The sequence below is a fragment of the Lygodium microphyllum genome, chromosome 3 (genome assembly GCF_053477565.2).
Source record: "Lygodium microphyllum isolate KBCC chromosome 3, Lygodium_microphyllum_v1.1.10, whole genome shotgun sequence".
Taxonomy (NCBI): Eukaryota; Viridiplantae; Streptophyta; class Polypodiopsida; order Schizaeales; family Lygodiaceae; genus Lygodium; species Lygodium microphyllum.
In genome coordinates, this window is record NC_141137.1 from 130,560,411 (window position 1) to 130,576,993 (window position 16,583).

Sequence of the window (16,583 nt, forward strand, 5' to 3'; positions counted from 1 at the left end):
ATATTAAGAAACAAATGTTGTGTATGTGTTGACAATTCTATAAACATGACATTGAGTAAGGTCTAAGCAAAAGGATTGGCATGAAACAAGGATTGGTTGATTTTAAAGATATATATGGAGAGGAATACAAATATAAATGACCAAGGAGACCTAGAGTTTAATAAGAAACTAATCACACAACAAAAACATGTCACCAAAAAAAAGATTAAGGGAATATTGCAAGCAAGGATGAGAAACTTGACCATCAAGAGAATAGTTCCTGCACAAAAGAAGTAAAAATTCACATGCAAGGGAGTACGTATTCACACCATTATTGTGTAGTGGTATACAAAACTGACACATGCATAGCTCTATAAAAGTCATGATGAGACTAAAGATGATCATGCAAAGGAGGATGCATTCACACCATTATCATCTAATGGTATACAAAATTCACACATGCATATCTCTATAAAATATAAGGTACATATCTTCAAGAGGGATTGTACAAATGTGAACAAGAAAACATAAATAAGGGGAAAATGCAAGAACAAGATTGTGAACATGTTAAGCCTTCACTTGCACTAGGCTTATTCATAGAAGGAGTGCCACAAATTGAAGCTTTGATCATATATATAAAGTATTTTGGATGTGGTGTCAAATAATGGTAACATGCTAAAGAAATCATGTGAAAAGAGAGAATGTATTTCAAAACCAAAAGGAACAAAAATAGATAATGAAAATCCAAACCCTAAAGGCAAAGAAACAAAAAACATATCCATAGGGATTATGGACAGATGGAGTTGTGGCACTTGGAAACAACTTGGCCCATAACAATTTGATGTTGGCATTGGGCAAACAAGTTGAGAATGGTTCTTGCAAAATGCATGAGCATATGCATCATAAACCAATGCAAACTCCACAAGAGAGGTTGCCAAATAATACTTACATGTGCTTTCAAGCATTCTAACTTAAGGTCCATCCCAAATATCTAAAGGCAAAGAAATACAAAATGTATCCATAGGGATTATGGACAAATGGAGTTGTGGCATCTAGAAACAACTTGGCCCATGAGCATTTGATGGTGGCATTAGGGAAATAAGTACTTTTAACTTGTGAATGGTTATTGCAAAATGTGTGATCGTATGCATCATAAACCCATGTAAACATTGCAAGAGAGGTTGCCAAATAACACTTGTGTGTGCTTTAAAGCATTCTAGCTTAAGGCCCATCCCCAATATATTTACATTGGCATGGCATCATGCCTCAATCATGGTAATTAAAGTTCTCATACATAATATTATAAAAAGGGAAGATGCTTGAAACAAGCATCACTATAGATTAAAGTAATTCATGCATTATAATAACCTTTAATGAAATATACATTAGGTAATTAATGAATTGGTAATGGCCATGTTTGTTGTCCATGTCTGTTGATGTAGAATAGTGTGCATAGACCCATGTAAAACCCAATGGAAGCATACAAACAAACGTGATCATAATTGATTAAATTTAGTTAAACTTTGTACACAATAATAGATGAATAGTAAGCCCTAGCTAAATGTATTTGAAATAAAAAATGTTATAATGCCTTTACATGCATACGTAGAGAAAAATATATAAAGAAATAAAGTTCAACATGATGAGATATCATCCTCCTACAAGGGCTCATCATAGCAATCCTACACAAAAAAAAGACATTAAAAAAAGGTTAGTTAGATTAAACAATATGTGTAAGTGCATGTAGAGCTAAGGTTTGTTCGATTAAACATTATCTCTCCTCCCCATTGGAATAGCTTATTCATAAGATGGTTTGTGCCCTACCACTCTCCATACTCCCTCTTCATCGTGGTTGACGAGTGACCCATGAATGAGAACTAAAAACATAACACACATAATAAATGTTGCTTGAAGAATAAATAAGGAAAAAAAATCGAATAACAATATGCTGCACTTGTTCCTCTACTGTTTCCAATTGTCTAGATTTTCATTGATTGCTTTCTTTATTGTTTTCCATTGGTCTTTGTCAAGCTAGCTAGGATGAGATAGGCCATTATTGTAGGCATATTGTGCTTCTAAGTGAAGGTGGGAGAGGTGTTTTACAATGAATGTCTACATGTAATCGTCTGAAAATCTATGTGCATCTACATGTAATCGCCTGAAAATCTATGTGCTAGAGACAATTGTACCCTAGCTCAAAGTGTCAAAACTCTCATTAACTTGCAAGAATAAAGTCATGAGTATGTCTAGTGCACTTCCTCTTCTCTATCTCTATATTGCTCCTTCTCCCTCTCTTCATTAGGCTTAATATCAGTTGTAGCTCAACCAAGTGACAATCTTCCCACAAGAGAAGAAACCTATGACACTTAGCATCAATCATACCATGATAGTCTCAAGCATAAAGCAAATCTCCACTTGTTCTACCTTATCATCATCAAACAGTCTTCATTATATCGAGTTTATGCTTAAAGATATTGAGGTAAGCTTAGCACTTGGTATTGCAAGTTATATTTTCAAACAACAGAATCTTATCTTGGTGTATGCACATAATCTTCTTGGATTTTCTTGTGCAACAACACACATGTTTAATGATATTCTCTCTCTCTACTACCTATTAAGGATTGTGGCCATTGTAAGCAGTCCCATCTTTAGTGCAAGAACCTAGCAAACATCCAAATTGGTAGTCAACATGCACAGCTTTGATAAACCCTATATGAACATGTCATGAATGGAAAACATTGATGCAAACTCTCTCTCCTCTCCCTCTACTCTCTCTACCCTTTATTTCTCCCTCCTCTCTCTACTCCTTTCTCTCCTCTTCTCACTCTCTCTTTATCCTCTTATTCTACTCTACTCTCTACTCTAGTTTCTCTCTCCTCCCTTGCACTATTCTTTCTACTCTACTTTCTCTCTCTTGTCCCTACTATTCTCTCTTTATTCTTATTTTCTCTATCCTTTCCATGCTCTATTTTCTATATCTCTCTCTCCTCTCTTTCTACTCTCCTCTCTCTAGTAGCTTTCTACTATGCTTGTCTCTCTCTTCCCCCTACTTTATTTTTTCTCTGATCCTCTTACTCTCTCTCTCTTCTTCCTTGTCACCACTCATTTCTCTCTCTATCCTCTCTTTCTACTCTACTCTCTCTACTGTCTTTCTAATATCCTCTCTCCTATGTTCCTTTTTCTCCTCTCTCTCTCTCTACTCTCTTTACTATTTTCTCTCTCTAATCTTCTTTCTTTGTTTTTCTCTCCTCTTGCTACTATTCTCTCTCCCCTCTCCTTCCACTATACCTTTTCTCTCCTCTCCTCTCCACTCCCTCTACCCTCTTTTCTCTCTCCTCTCTCTACTCCCTCTTTCCTCTATCCTCTCTCCTCTCTCTATTATGCTTTCTCTTCTCCCTACTCTCTTTCTACTCTCCTATCTCTACTCTCTTTTCTCTCACTCTTCATCCTCTTCGCTCTCCCTCTACTCTCTTTCTCTCTCTTTACTCTTCCTTCTCCCTTTAAACATAACTGTATATCAGTCAATAAGAGGTGGGTTCCCAACTTTTGCCTTGCCTTTTCCTAGCACATGTGATATACTTGGTGGAATGACTTGTGACTATATGTAATGTACCACTCCAAGGTCTATCAATAGACCTATGACTAGGAGACACTTGGCCCACTCAATATTTTGATTTTTGTTTTATTCTTTGCATTTACACACTCTCATACACATTAGTCCAAACCATATCAAGCTAAAGCTACAAACAAATCCTACTAAACATGCTAACCAAAATAGTCTCCACTTCTTGAAGTGATTAGGATAAGAGACTCATGGTAGCGATGTGGGCTTATCACACAACCTATAGGACTGTGATTGGTCAAAGCCCCTTTAAACTAGTCTATGTCATTGTTGCAATTATGCTAGTTGAATTCTTTGTCCCAAGCTTGCGAGTTGCTATGCAAGATGTAAAAAGCACGGATCTAAAGCATGGAAGGAGCTATGGAGGATGGAAAATGAAGACAAGAATCATGTTGACATAGACAAGGAGAGGCCAACTATTACACAAGTGAGTTAGGTTCCAAGATGGAAGCTTGGACTCATAAAGACAATCTTGTGTAATGGATTGACAAGGACAAAGACACTAAGTGAAAGTACAAAGCATCATGATATTGTATTCATTCCATATGAAAAGTGGTAGCCAAGTACAATGCTTTATAGCTGTTGGATGGCTACAGTTTTCCTCTCTGTGCATATGGGATTCAGTCTACTTGCATGTCCTAAGCCCAAAACTACCTCATACAAAGAGGCTACAATATGTGTGATTGCAAATATCTAAACACAAGAAAGATGGGAAGGTGCTTTCTCTAGAGCAATATCCTTGTCAAAATACTTTTTTAACGTTGAATATAGAAATCATTTGAGAACTTTGAAAATAACTTCCACACCTTGATAAACTACTTGCAAAGATTTTGCAAGCTTAGCCGAGCTGCAAAGCCTTGTGTGGAGATTATAGAACTCTATCTTTGCTTCTAAATCACTTCATTCGCATGGTATACAAATACCTAAAGATAAGGCTCACCCTTGGATAAATTTAAGCTCACCCAACTACCTCTAACTTGCCCTTGAGTAATTGGATTGACTCCATTTGCAATGGGAGTGATAAAAAAAGTTGTTTGCTGAGAAAATATTGACCCAAAAGTTATTTGTAATAGCAAAAAATAAACTACTTTCTCTTTTCTCTTTCTATCTCTCTCTCTCTCTCTCTCTTCTTTTCTCTCCTCTGTACTCTCTTCGTGCTCTCCTCTTTTTTCTTTTTTATTAAATAAATCAGTAATTATTTAGTATGTTAAATTAATAAACATTCATTTCATATTGAATAAATAATATAAAATATTTTACTTTTATATTAAAGATATTTATTTATTTAATTTATTAAAATAATAACTAATATTCATATCATATTAAACTCATAATTTAAAAGTTCTTTGTGTACATACTTGAGTAGGCTTGAAGATATAGGTGTCCATGTGATGACAAGTCTCTTGCTTGAAACTATCTCTCTACTCTCTCTCCTCTCTCCTCTCTCCTCTCCCCTCTCTCCCTCCCTTTTCACTCATCCCTCCATCTCTTCTCCCTTTCCTTCCTCCATCTCTCCACACACAACACCCCCCTCCCCCCAACCCTTGTCCCTCTCTCTCTCAATCCAAAGAAAACACAAACTTTCATTTGTGTAAACATGCATTGCACGTTCATACATAAAGCTCTCAAAAAACTACCATGGAAGTGGAAAAAAAGAGAATAGCAGGGTGTGAGAGTACTCACCTTGTCAATCGACTGTGGTAATAATGAGTAGAACAAGGAAATCTCGACTAAAGTGATTTTAGAATATGTTAAGTATATTTGTGGAAACATGCATTTGATAATTGTTTAATTTGTATTGGAATACATGGTGGAATATGCATCGGTGTATTAAAGAGTAAATACAATGTGTATATCAATGCATGTTCCATCAATAAGAATGTTTTTGGGCACATATTGGAACTTTTTGTTGGTATTCCCCTCATCCCTTGTAGTGCACTTAGGAAAGAAATAGAGATAACTTGGAAGTGACGAATTAAAATTTAGAGAATCATACATAACTCATAAGTAATGAAAACACATTGGATTGACATTAATTAAGCATGGGACAAAAAATTCAAATTAAGTAAACAATATTTTAAAAATAATTCAGTCCATATGAATGGATTGAGCTATGAATTATTGAAAGACATGTTGATTGGTTGTTTGGAATTTACATAAACAATGACTCGTAACAAAAATAGCTTGTAAAATAAAAGAGGATATTGCAAAATGTCATAATGAAGAAAAGGAAAGTACAAAAAAACAATGCAAAAGGAACGGAACATGGTGGTGCACTTGAAGTTTGACGATGGGTGGTAGAAAGAGAGTACTTGCTATTGGTCTACACAAAGAACACCCCATGATTGACCATGCACATTAGTAGATAAAAATAGACATTTGGTGCATTAACATGTACGACAACAAATGATAAAAGGTTATGCTGCTCCAAATGCTACAAACCCTAGCTTACCACTAGCCCTGTTAAGGGTTTTAGTGGGGGTCTGAAAATTTAGGGAGCCCCCACTACCCATGCTAAAACCTACAAACCTACCACGTGTTAGTGGGGGATTGGGGTTCCACTCCCATGACTCCCCCCCTGATGTGATTGGGCTTGTGAATTCTCTCTACTTTGGAGGAGGGATTAAGACATTGTTGAAGGCTTGCTAGAGTTCATTAGGAAGATCATCAAGTCCATGACTTTTGCCCTTCTTGAGAGAGTCATTGGTGTCACTTACCTTGTACAAAGTGAAAGTCTTGATATAAGAATGCAACTATGGTAAGGAGATCATTTCAATCCTATCCATCATAAGGAGGGAAACTAAAAATCAAAACAAAGAAATCCCTAAGAGGAGTTAGGCTCTTGTTGGCTTGAAACCATTGTCATAAGCCAGAATATACTTCCTTTTTTATAAGAGATTAAACATCTCTTTAGTGGGTTTGTTTGCTTTCCCAGATCACATGTACAATTGTAGCTTAGAAGCTTCAATTTCGTGTGGTATTTTAAAGTCTAGTCTAGCTTTGAGGAGGGTAGAACTTAGGCTAGTTACACTTGGGCGTGCGCTTGACCCATGGGCGGGAGAGACCACATCTATTTGTCACCTGAATATTGGGAAGCCAATCACACGTCACCACAACTACTGAATGCTCCTTCATTTTGGACACTGAACTGGCCATCTAAGGCTTTGTGACACCGGCCTTAGACACAGCTCGCATTTTTAAAGAGCAAGTAGCACATATTCGGAAATTTTCGTCAAAATGCTGAGTATGGGATGGGCAACGATTTGTTTTCCACCGAAGTGACACAACTGAGGCCAAGCACTTTAGAGATGGTGGAAGCGTCGTCGTAAACTACATTGCGCAAGTATGAATGAGAATGGGGAGTTCTGCTATTTCCACAGAGATCTAAGCCGCGGCAGCTATGGCAGTGATGTCGCCTGCCTCCAGCAATACCTTAAAGTCGAGGTAACTGCTTTTGCCAGCTTCTATACGTTTTCTTGTTCATAGCCCTCTCACATGAAGCTCAAATTCCACGGTTTGCAACACGAAAGCTTAAATTGAGAATGGCTTGCATTCACGAGTAGATTAGAATTGGAGCTGAGAGTCTGCAATGCAACATGATCTCATCGTTCAAGTATAACGCAGTCGTCTTGCTTCTCTCCACAGAATGTTATTTATTTTGAAAGTTTTGTGCAGGGCTTCTCCTCAGATGAACCTTCCGGATATTTCGGCCTCGCCACAGAAACGGCACTCTCAAAATGGCAGGTGAGAGAGAGAGAGAGAGAGAGAGAGAGAGAGAGAGAGAGAGAGAGAGAGAGAGAGAGAGAGAGAGAGAGAGAGAGAGAGAGAGAGAGAGAGTGTGTGTGTGTGTGTGTGTTTTGGTCGTTCTTTTGCCCGATTATCAACGGTTAGGTTTTCACTGCTGTGACTTGGCAGGTCTTTATAATAACAGGGAGTGAATGGCCAGTTTGAACACGAACAATGCAATGACTGCTAGGTGCATGGAGATTGTGAACTAAGTCACGGACAATAGCTCTGTAATTGATCTAACCTTTCTTTTGTGGGGCCCTTCTCGGTCCTGAAAGTTGTGATAATCTAGAGATGGCAGCAGACATTCCCTTTAAGGTTATCTTGGATACCTAAGGACAGAAGACCATTTATGGTTCTAGATCGAGCCCCTAAAGGCTAATTATAAGGAATTCCTTGCTGAGTTGTTGCAAAATGTGAAGGAAAACTTGGAACATAAATTATGAAAGCAGTGGCAGTTGCTGTGGGTAAGGTGGCAGAAGTTTGACTGGAGTTGCCATGTGCGGTGGGATGAATGTTAATGCTATGATAGGTTTATTCATTTGGAGCGTCTCTCATCTATTGTTATAACTTGGAAATGGCCAGAGAGCATTGACCGGACTGAAGGTGTAAATAAATAAATGATGGATGTGAAAGAAAACTTAAAACAAGTAACCTTCATTCACTCACTCTCGATTTAGGATGATGGAAAGAAGATAGTGTAGAGCTTAGATGGAGGGAAAACGATCTATAATGTGAGTGGACATAACTGTGTAAAATGAGTTATAGTCTCCATATATTTGATGATGTGACACAACTCTAGGTGTGTCAATCTGTTAAAAGTTGGTAAAACTTTGGGGTCCCATGACAAAAGATTCCCAAACAAGAAATGCTCCATCACTCATTTCAACTCACAAAGTTGCCCTAACAAGAGATGTGCCTAAAATGGAGCTAAACGACATTTTGGTAAAATAGTGAAGATTGAGAACCCCAATAGTGAAGATTGAGAACCCCAAATGAAAGTGGAGGGTGTGTGCCAATGTTCAAAAGTGAATCAGGGCCAAAAGAATTAGCTGCTATTCAATGTTAAATCGTGGAACTTTGACATGAAGGTGCTTTGAAGACTGGAGCATGGGAAGAAGGTGAGCATCTCCCTTCAAAAAGTGGGGCAGGGTTTTGTAAAGAAACGGTATGGCAAATGCAGAAATGGGAAAATGTATGAGAACATAGAGAACACAATCTGAAGAAGCTGAATGCTAGTGAATGTATGAATGAATGATAATACAATCAGTGTGCCTTGAACCTCTGTGTATCTAGGAGCAGGGCAGAGGCGGCTGAAGTAGTGGGTCTTGGAGTATGTTGTACTTGAACGGATTGTGAAAAGCCAGCAGCAGTTCTAAAGATGTATTAGTGTAGGTGGCAGCAGTGTAGGTGCCCAGATGGCTGGAAATGTAGATCAGTGTGTTCAATGATGATGCCAATTGAATTGTCTGGAATAAACTCTGGGTAGCAGCAGGGTGGCTTGCCACACAAGAAAATGCTGATGTCAGCAGCTGTATGTGACCTCTATTGCTTTAAACGCAGGGTAGAACTGAGGGCTACAGCAGTTGGAGTCTCTCCCACAGCAGGGTGGCCCAATACAATAGCAAATGTAAGTAGGGATGATCTCCACAATCTGCTGTAGTACTCAAATCAGCTGGTGGCAGCAGTGTGGCAGAAAACAAAGCTGGTATGGAAGGAAAGAGCAAGTTGCCTGGCTAATGTGACTGGGCTGGAAGCCGAGGCAGCACTTAGAAGAGCTCCATGAGTTTGAGGTATCCATTGGAAGAGCGGTGTAGACAGCAGTGAGCTTGACAAGGGCTGATGATAGCTTGGTGGAATGGCTGAGGGATGAAGGATGTATAAACACAAGACTTCTATTTATGGAGGATCAGGGGTGCATTTGTTTTCCTACTATAAAAAATAAAGCCATTTATTTTTGGTAATTTAGCATTAATGGCCTTTTGGGGCTGTTTTAAGGAGCGTGAATTAGTGATTAATGCACCATTATGTTTGAGTGCAAACACTAACATGAGTGGCTTGACACCCCCTCATAGGCCCAAAAAGGATTGCGCCCAAGATGGGGTGCTAGCCACATCTCCACCCTCTATTAATACCCTTTGGGGCTGATTTAAGGAGTCTGAATTAGTGATTAATGCACCATTATGTTTGAGTGCAAACCTTGACATGAGTGACTCAACACCCCATCTTAGGCCCAAAAAGGGTTGTGCCCAAGATGGTGTGCAAGTCACATCTCCACCCTTTTTTCATAATTGAAAGATCTCACCCCAAAGTAGCTTGAGGATCGGTCTATGGGTGCACACTAAATGCCCAACCTACCAAGACCATTGAGGCGATGTATATCTTCTTTAAGAGAGCCCTATTTAGGGTCTTTTCTTTTTTGTTTTGTTTTTTTAATCATTGCATGTAATGAGAGTAAGGGGGGGAATTCAATATCCTCCATAAATAGGATCTAAGTACAAGGCTAGAGTGATGAGCTATACATAGTATTAATGAAATGGGAATGAGAATGGAAATGGTGCCCCAGAGAAAACAAGAACATAAGGGAAATGACTTCTATAGTATCCACGATTCAACATTTTAAATTATTCATTCATATATTATATAAAAGCTCTTCAAAAAAATGCATGTACAAGTTGCAAAATATGATAGTCTTTTCCATAGATGATAGATTGATTACATTGAAATGGAACATAAGATCTAAAATAGATGATAATCTAAGATCAAAGTACATAAAATAGTCAAGAAGCATGAATTGGTAGCTCTTTATGTAATAATGTGAGCAGCTACAGTAGACTAAAATGGTGGTGAGTTGTTCAATGAAGTAGAAACGACAAGTACTAATATAGAAGCAAAAACGAGTATACTTGACATAAGAGTAGATGGAGGAGAAGAAAAAGTAAGCTTGTACTTTGTGTTGGTTTCTTCGATAGGATGGTCAATCTTGAGTGGAGGTTTTGTTCTTTTTGCAAAGTCAATAGATCTGTTCTTCAAATCTAAAGGGGAATAATCAACATTACCTTCTAGTTGTTGTTGGGCTCTATGTATGAGGATTGAGAAGAACCTCATGAAATCTCGTATGGTCTATAGACTCCATGGTAGTTTGATGTCTCTCCAGTGTCGGAGCCTCGAGAGCAGGCTATGAAGCCCACTCTTGCTCAATTCTCAGTGTAGGTTGCTTTGGAGATTGAAACAACATATTATTGGAAGGCAACTTCCCCTCTGAGATCCTATTTTTGATGGCGAGCTTTCCAATGAAAAGCCTAGGTTTCTTCAGTGAGTACCTAGCTAGCTCTTATATCATATAGAGAAATACTTGTCTACAAATAACAAATACAATTGTATGATAAAGCCTAATAAAAGAACTCAATAGGGTTAGGGTAACTTAGAGATGATGAACTCAAAAGATGAATGAAGAATAATGAATCAATACAATGCTCATGTAGTAAACACACTATGTAGGGCGAATACAAAACCTTGAACTCCTGTCTCTAGGGTCAGGGCGGCAAAGAGTGAGTTGGAGAGTGTGTTGTCCTCTATATGGATCCCGCAACAAACACAAATTTGGAGAGTTTGGATTAGTGCTGAACAAGTCTGGGACAGCCCGAATAGAAGGCAATAGAATTAAAACTGCTAGAATTATGTGGGTGGTTGGAAAAAATTGAAAACATAGTTGCAGATTGTTGATCAACATGACATTGAGAAAGACATCCACCATCTCTCATTGCTCCCATGCTACAATCAATGAGGAATTTTCATGAATCTCGGTCCCAGACTGATTTGATTCATCGAATGAGACCTCAGCTATGATTGTCCAACAATCTTAGAGCTTTGCCCTAACAAATGCACCTTCAATTCATTGTTAAATTGAAGTAATTCAGACCTTTAAACCTATTGTCCAGTGTCCAGAAACCCTAATCTTTGGCATGCATTTGCCTTGAGGTTGGAGGCTGAATTTAATGCTTCAGTGGTTCAAAAGTCAGACTGACATGTTTGAATACATTTTCCCTAAAAACACATAGGTTGTTAATGTCTGTTGAGCAGTAGACGCAACTAGGAGAGGGAGAAAATAGGCCACCTAGCTTAGATTTGATGAAAACCTAGGGTGTACAACACTTTTTCATAATGTTCAGCTAGTAATCGTGGACAGTTGCCCTTCTTCATAGACTCCGGCTTCCACCACAGTGAATGATACCATGTGAGAGTGCACAATTTAAAGGAAAGTAAACATGGAGTGAGAAAGAGAGAAGGAACGTAGAGAATGAAGGTACAATCTGAATGAGATAGAATGATACAATGGTTGATCTTTGTTATGCCAACTTGTAGCTCTAGGTGTTAACGTGGGCGCCATACAAAGGTAGGGGATGAAGATAATGACGACGGAGGCTAGCTGAAAAGATGATTTGATGGATGAATGGAGTGAAGGGGCAAGCTGCCTATAAATAGGCAAATTGAGGCCACAAGTGGCATATAAGCTAGCTAGGCCCAAAATGTGGGTACCGAGGTTAGCCACCCAATTGACTAAAATAGTCACTGTACCAAAAACGAAATGCACTGATAATGCCTCCATGTATAGTGTCTAAATCACATAAATGAGAATCACATTGTTAGAGCTCCTAATGTCCTCATATGACTCAAACTGAGGCTCACATATAGGAGATGGTTGTACATGACACATGATTACTAACAACCCCTCTTAGATCCAAGAAGGGTGGCAGTTTGTAAGAGGAATGCCATTGCCGATGAAGTCCGTTTATGAAGAATGCCGGCCAATGAGTAAGACCCCTTCTCCATATGAAAGCTTGATCCAATGGGAGGCCATCAAAGGCCAATGGAAGCGGAGAGGCCTTGAATAGACCTCCAAAAAGCTCATCACCAATGGTGATCAATCCTCCTCTATCATGTAGATCTTGAAACCAATCCCTTTGTGGAGACATGTGAGTAGTGGTGCCATTATCCACCAATCATGACTTGCCATTATCCACCAATCATGACTTTGGCTTTGAAGTAGCCGAAGCAAAAGCCTCTACATCATGAAGAGTAACAAACATAGACTCTTTTGTGGTCAATATGGATGGCTGTGGACGAAGTATCCTTCCCTGTGGTCTTAAACCCCTTCAATGGACAAAGTTGGGATTGTGGGAGCTTTCACTCAACCGCCAAGACCCTCGGACCGCTTATTGTTTCAAGCGTTCCAAGCCGAGCACTAATGGCTACCTCTCACATAGCTGATGCGCCATCCATATCTACGGGTGTAGTGAGCTTACCTTGATGCCGTTCGAGTTACCTCCTCTCCCACGCACTCCGGTAGCTCCACGATCCAAGTGCAAGCTTCAAGCAAGCTCCATCCTCAAGCTCCACGCTCCAAGCTCCATTGCCGCGAGCAAGAGAAGAGAAGAGAAGAGAAGAGAAGAAGAGAGGAGACGATGGAGAGCTTCTCCTCCTCGGTCCCTCACCCTCACACACTCACACTCTCACACTCTCTCCCTCAAGCAAGCAAGACAAGAAGAAGAAGAAGAAGAAGAAGAGGAGAGCTACTTTTGGCCACACACAAGAATGAGCTTCTCATTCACTTTTCAACTTTATATACAAAACCCTAAATCCCTTTTGGGCGGTCATCCCCTTTTCCCCTTTTTACATGGCCGGCCATAGCCTAGGCCCTTTTTTCCATTGTCCTATCTTCCTAGCTTCCTGTCCACTGCCCGTCTACATTTACAAATTGCACGGGTGAGAGCCCGGCGCTCTTTTACAAGATTTCAGGGTGCGCCTTTTTATTTTAAAATGCGCATTTCCCCTTTTGCCTTTGCCTTGGACTTTTAAGGTTACCCTTGCGCTTTTGGCATTTTCTTCTTTTCTTTCTTCAGTCGGGCTATCTTTTTTCCGCCTTTGTCCTGCGTCTTTTCCACTTCCTTTTGCTGGTGGAAGGTTGTTGGAGTTGGTGGTAGGGCTATGCTGTGTTGGGGATTGCATTGATGGCCAGCTTAAGTGTTGGTTTGTTGGGGATTCTGTACATGACGATTCTTTGCGGGCTTGTTGGATGGTAAGGGACAAGCATTCAAAGTTGAGTGTTGATGAAGAGCGAACAACACCTTATACCTGCAATTGGAAAACCTCACATGTGGTCTCTCCTTAAGGGGTAGTGCTAGGCTTCTCATCGTGCACAAGACATATTTTGATTAGTTTGGGAGATAGGTCGAACTCTAAGCAAGCCTAGAGTATTATCCTGCACTTGATGACCCAACTGTGGTATACTTCGGTACAGATATTATGTGAGTGCTCGTGCATACTTAGATATTACATAGTTAGAAGACCGTGGGCTAGTTTCTCATAACAATGCGTGGATGAAGCAAAGTTGTCCATGTGGAGAAGGAGTACACGTGAAGGTATATGAGACATCCTTTGCATTGTGACTGCACGATGTAGCGTAATTGAATACAAGGACACCGCACTTTCAGTAGCTGGAAACTGTTGGACTTGCTTGATGAGTATGGTGTACTTTTCATGGCCAATCGTGCGGTGCTTATCACCACTGATTGCAATGGTACTAAGGCAGAGTGCAAAAGAAAATTGTGCAAGTGGGTCAGGGTGATAGGTCTAATTCTATGCGAGACAAGCTCCCCAGGTATGTCCTGCCCTTGATGTGCCCTGAACAATTGTGGGTGATTGTAAGGGGCTAGGGGACTAGGGACGAAGCCGGTCGACCAAGGTCACCAGACGTACCTAATTTGAGGATCCCTAGGTGCTGTGCTGTGATCGTGGGTGCTTTTTATCTTTTCATTTATTTCTTTGTCCTTTTTTTTTTTTTTTGATTTGCCTGAGTACAACCATTACAATATGTTGAGGCTATCAGCCTTTCAATGGGTTGGAAAATGTCAAGCTTCGAAGGCTCAGAAAATGGATAGTACAATGATGATTGTGCCCTAGCCTCGTTGTTAGAGAAGCAGTTGGCGAAAGGGGGAGATACACTTGAGATATTGCAACCCTCCTTGCGGCACATGCGATGTGGGTACAATTGAGGTAACGACTGCCGTGAGCCAACTATAGAGCTTGACCCAGAAAGGAGGCGTGGCCCAAGAATGTGTTTTGGGCCATGCAATGTGGGCGGTTGGCAAGGGTGATTCGTGATTTCGGCAGGGTGGCTTTGCCACGGCTCCTTGGGGAGTTGATGGTCTTGCGGTGATCGAGCATTGAACGCTTTCGCCCAAAGATCTGTCCCATCCTGTATCCACTTGTCGCTTCATGAGAGTACATGCATTGTATATGCCGCAACTATAATAAACCAGTGTAATGCAAGGAGACCTCACTTATCGGAATTCTATGGTGTTGACTTAGATATTTATCACCTGCGCTTGATTAGTTTTTTCTTTTGCTAAAGACGTGAAATATATTAAACGCAGATATGAAAAGTTCGTACAATTCGGGAACATGCCAACACTTAACAAGTCGGGAACACTTAACCATTCAAAAACAAAAAGTTATGACCAGTTATCATTTGATAAGCCCTTTATGTATCATGGGCTACTCGATTTGTACGAGGTGAGGCGAGTCTGGGTGGTCGGGTGATTGAGGCTCTGCTGGTGTGGGGCTCCCGTGGGGGTGAGCAGGGAACATGTCGGCCGGGACATGAATGGTGTAATCCCGGCCCGCTATCGTCTCCAGAATATCTTTAAATAATTCATTAAATTCTTCTCTTTCCCAAGCTGCCCTTTCTGCCTTTGAGCATCTGGGGCCCGAGCAGGAGCTGGGAGTTCATGCCACTAGTGCTGCCACCTGTTGCGCGTTTGGAGTCTCGACTTTCTTGACTCGGGGATTCTTCGGCCGTCGCTCTGGGCAGTGTCGCTTAGGGCCTCGCTTCTTGGCATACCTCTTGATGGTGGGCACATAGCGCTCCGGTGGAGGGGCACGTGCCACATGCTCCCGCCTTCTGCGAAGAGCGTCTTTGCATGCTAGATCTCCATGATTCTCCATGCGTTCCGCCGCAAAAGGAAACATGCAAGACGCAATCCAAGGGTTTAGACCTTGATACAGGATACAACTGTTTGCATGGAAGGGATTTTAGTGTGGTTTATGAAGTGCATATGACAAGAAGGGGAGGGGTGAGGCATGCAGTGTTTCGTCGTAAAGGGATGGCCCCCACGATGATGTTCGTGTTGCCTCCAGCCATTAGCCAATATTGGCTTATGCTAAGTTGTGTGGACCGGTTGTCATGGAGTGGGATAGGGCACATCCTCGGAAGGATAGACCAAAAAGGGAAGGTGTATAGAAAGGGGCTGCACCCTGTCTACACCATCCGTGTTGTTGGTCAAGGCTTTCTATGGCGGTAACGTGGGTTGCATGCCCTTCACTTGGAGGTGGGAATGGTCACACGGCTTTTAAATATGTGATGAGAAGAGGACTTGAGGAGGTTAGCCTGTTAGAACCAACTCTTCTCCTTGCGCTTGACTATCATTACTTGTGTGTGTTGTCATTTTTTATACACGGTGACACAAAAAGCAGTGTTTATTTATATACATATTTATGAATCCATGTCACTTTACGAGGATAAGAACCAAGTGTAGAACTCGGGGTTGTACCGGAGCGTGGCACACGCATCTAGTATTCGTGGCAGCTGACTTAATACTGATAGATATTTTGCCACGTCGAGTAGCATGGAACCTTGACCGAGTCTACTGGCAATATGTAACTCCTCCTCAGTGAGAACCTTATCAATCAAAGGACCCTGTAACCTAGTCCTAGCTAAGTCCGTACCCCGAATGTCAGTGAGCACTCGAAGGGAAGTTGGTGCCACGTAGGTTGGGTCTCTTTGAGACCGCCATTTGGCCAATCGCTCTTCTGAGATCGTCATGATCTGAGCCCCTAGTTCGGCCATTACAACGCGGCTTTCGCACCAACGCTGCTCAAATTGACTCTGGCCTGCTGACAGTCGCTTTAGTAGCTCTATGTCTACGAGATTCGGTCGACAGAGCACTTCATTGAACGTGACGGTTAAGCATAGTTCGTCAGCCTCCTCGTCAGGGATGAGTCGCATCTGTTCATGCAGGAGCCTGTCGTAGTGCCCGTTAAGATGTTCTTGTTTTTCCCATGATAGAGGAAAGGTCAAGTAATCTCCAAGCTGCTCCTTGGGGATCGTGCCCATGTCCGCAAGGACGTAGACACA

General features: G+C 40.9%; 1 protein-coding gene across 1 annotated transcript in view; it reads left to right on the plus strand.

Annotated features, from left to right (window-relative positions):
* Nucleotides 1-6,805: 6,805 nt before the first annotated feature.
* Nucleotides 6,806-16,583, plus strand: part of LOC148038902 (uncharacterized) — a 54,536-nt gene continuing 44,758 nt past the window's right edge. Inside the window, exons 1-2 of the mRNA XM_087674793.1 lie at nt 6,806-7,045; nt 7,277-7,345. Of these exons, the coding sequence (XP_087530919.1) occupies nt 6,947-7,045; nt 7,277-7,345 (168 nt within the window). The 5' untranslated portion in view covers nt 6,806-6,946. The remainder of the gene's footprint in view (nt 7,046-7,276; nt 7,346-16,583) is intronic.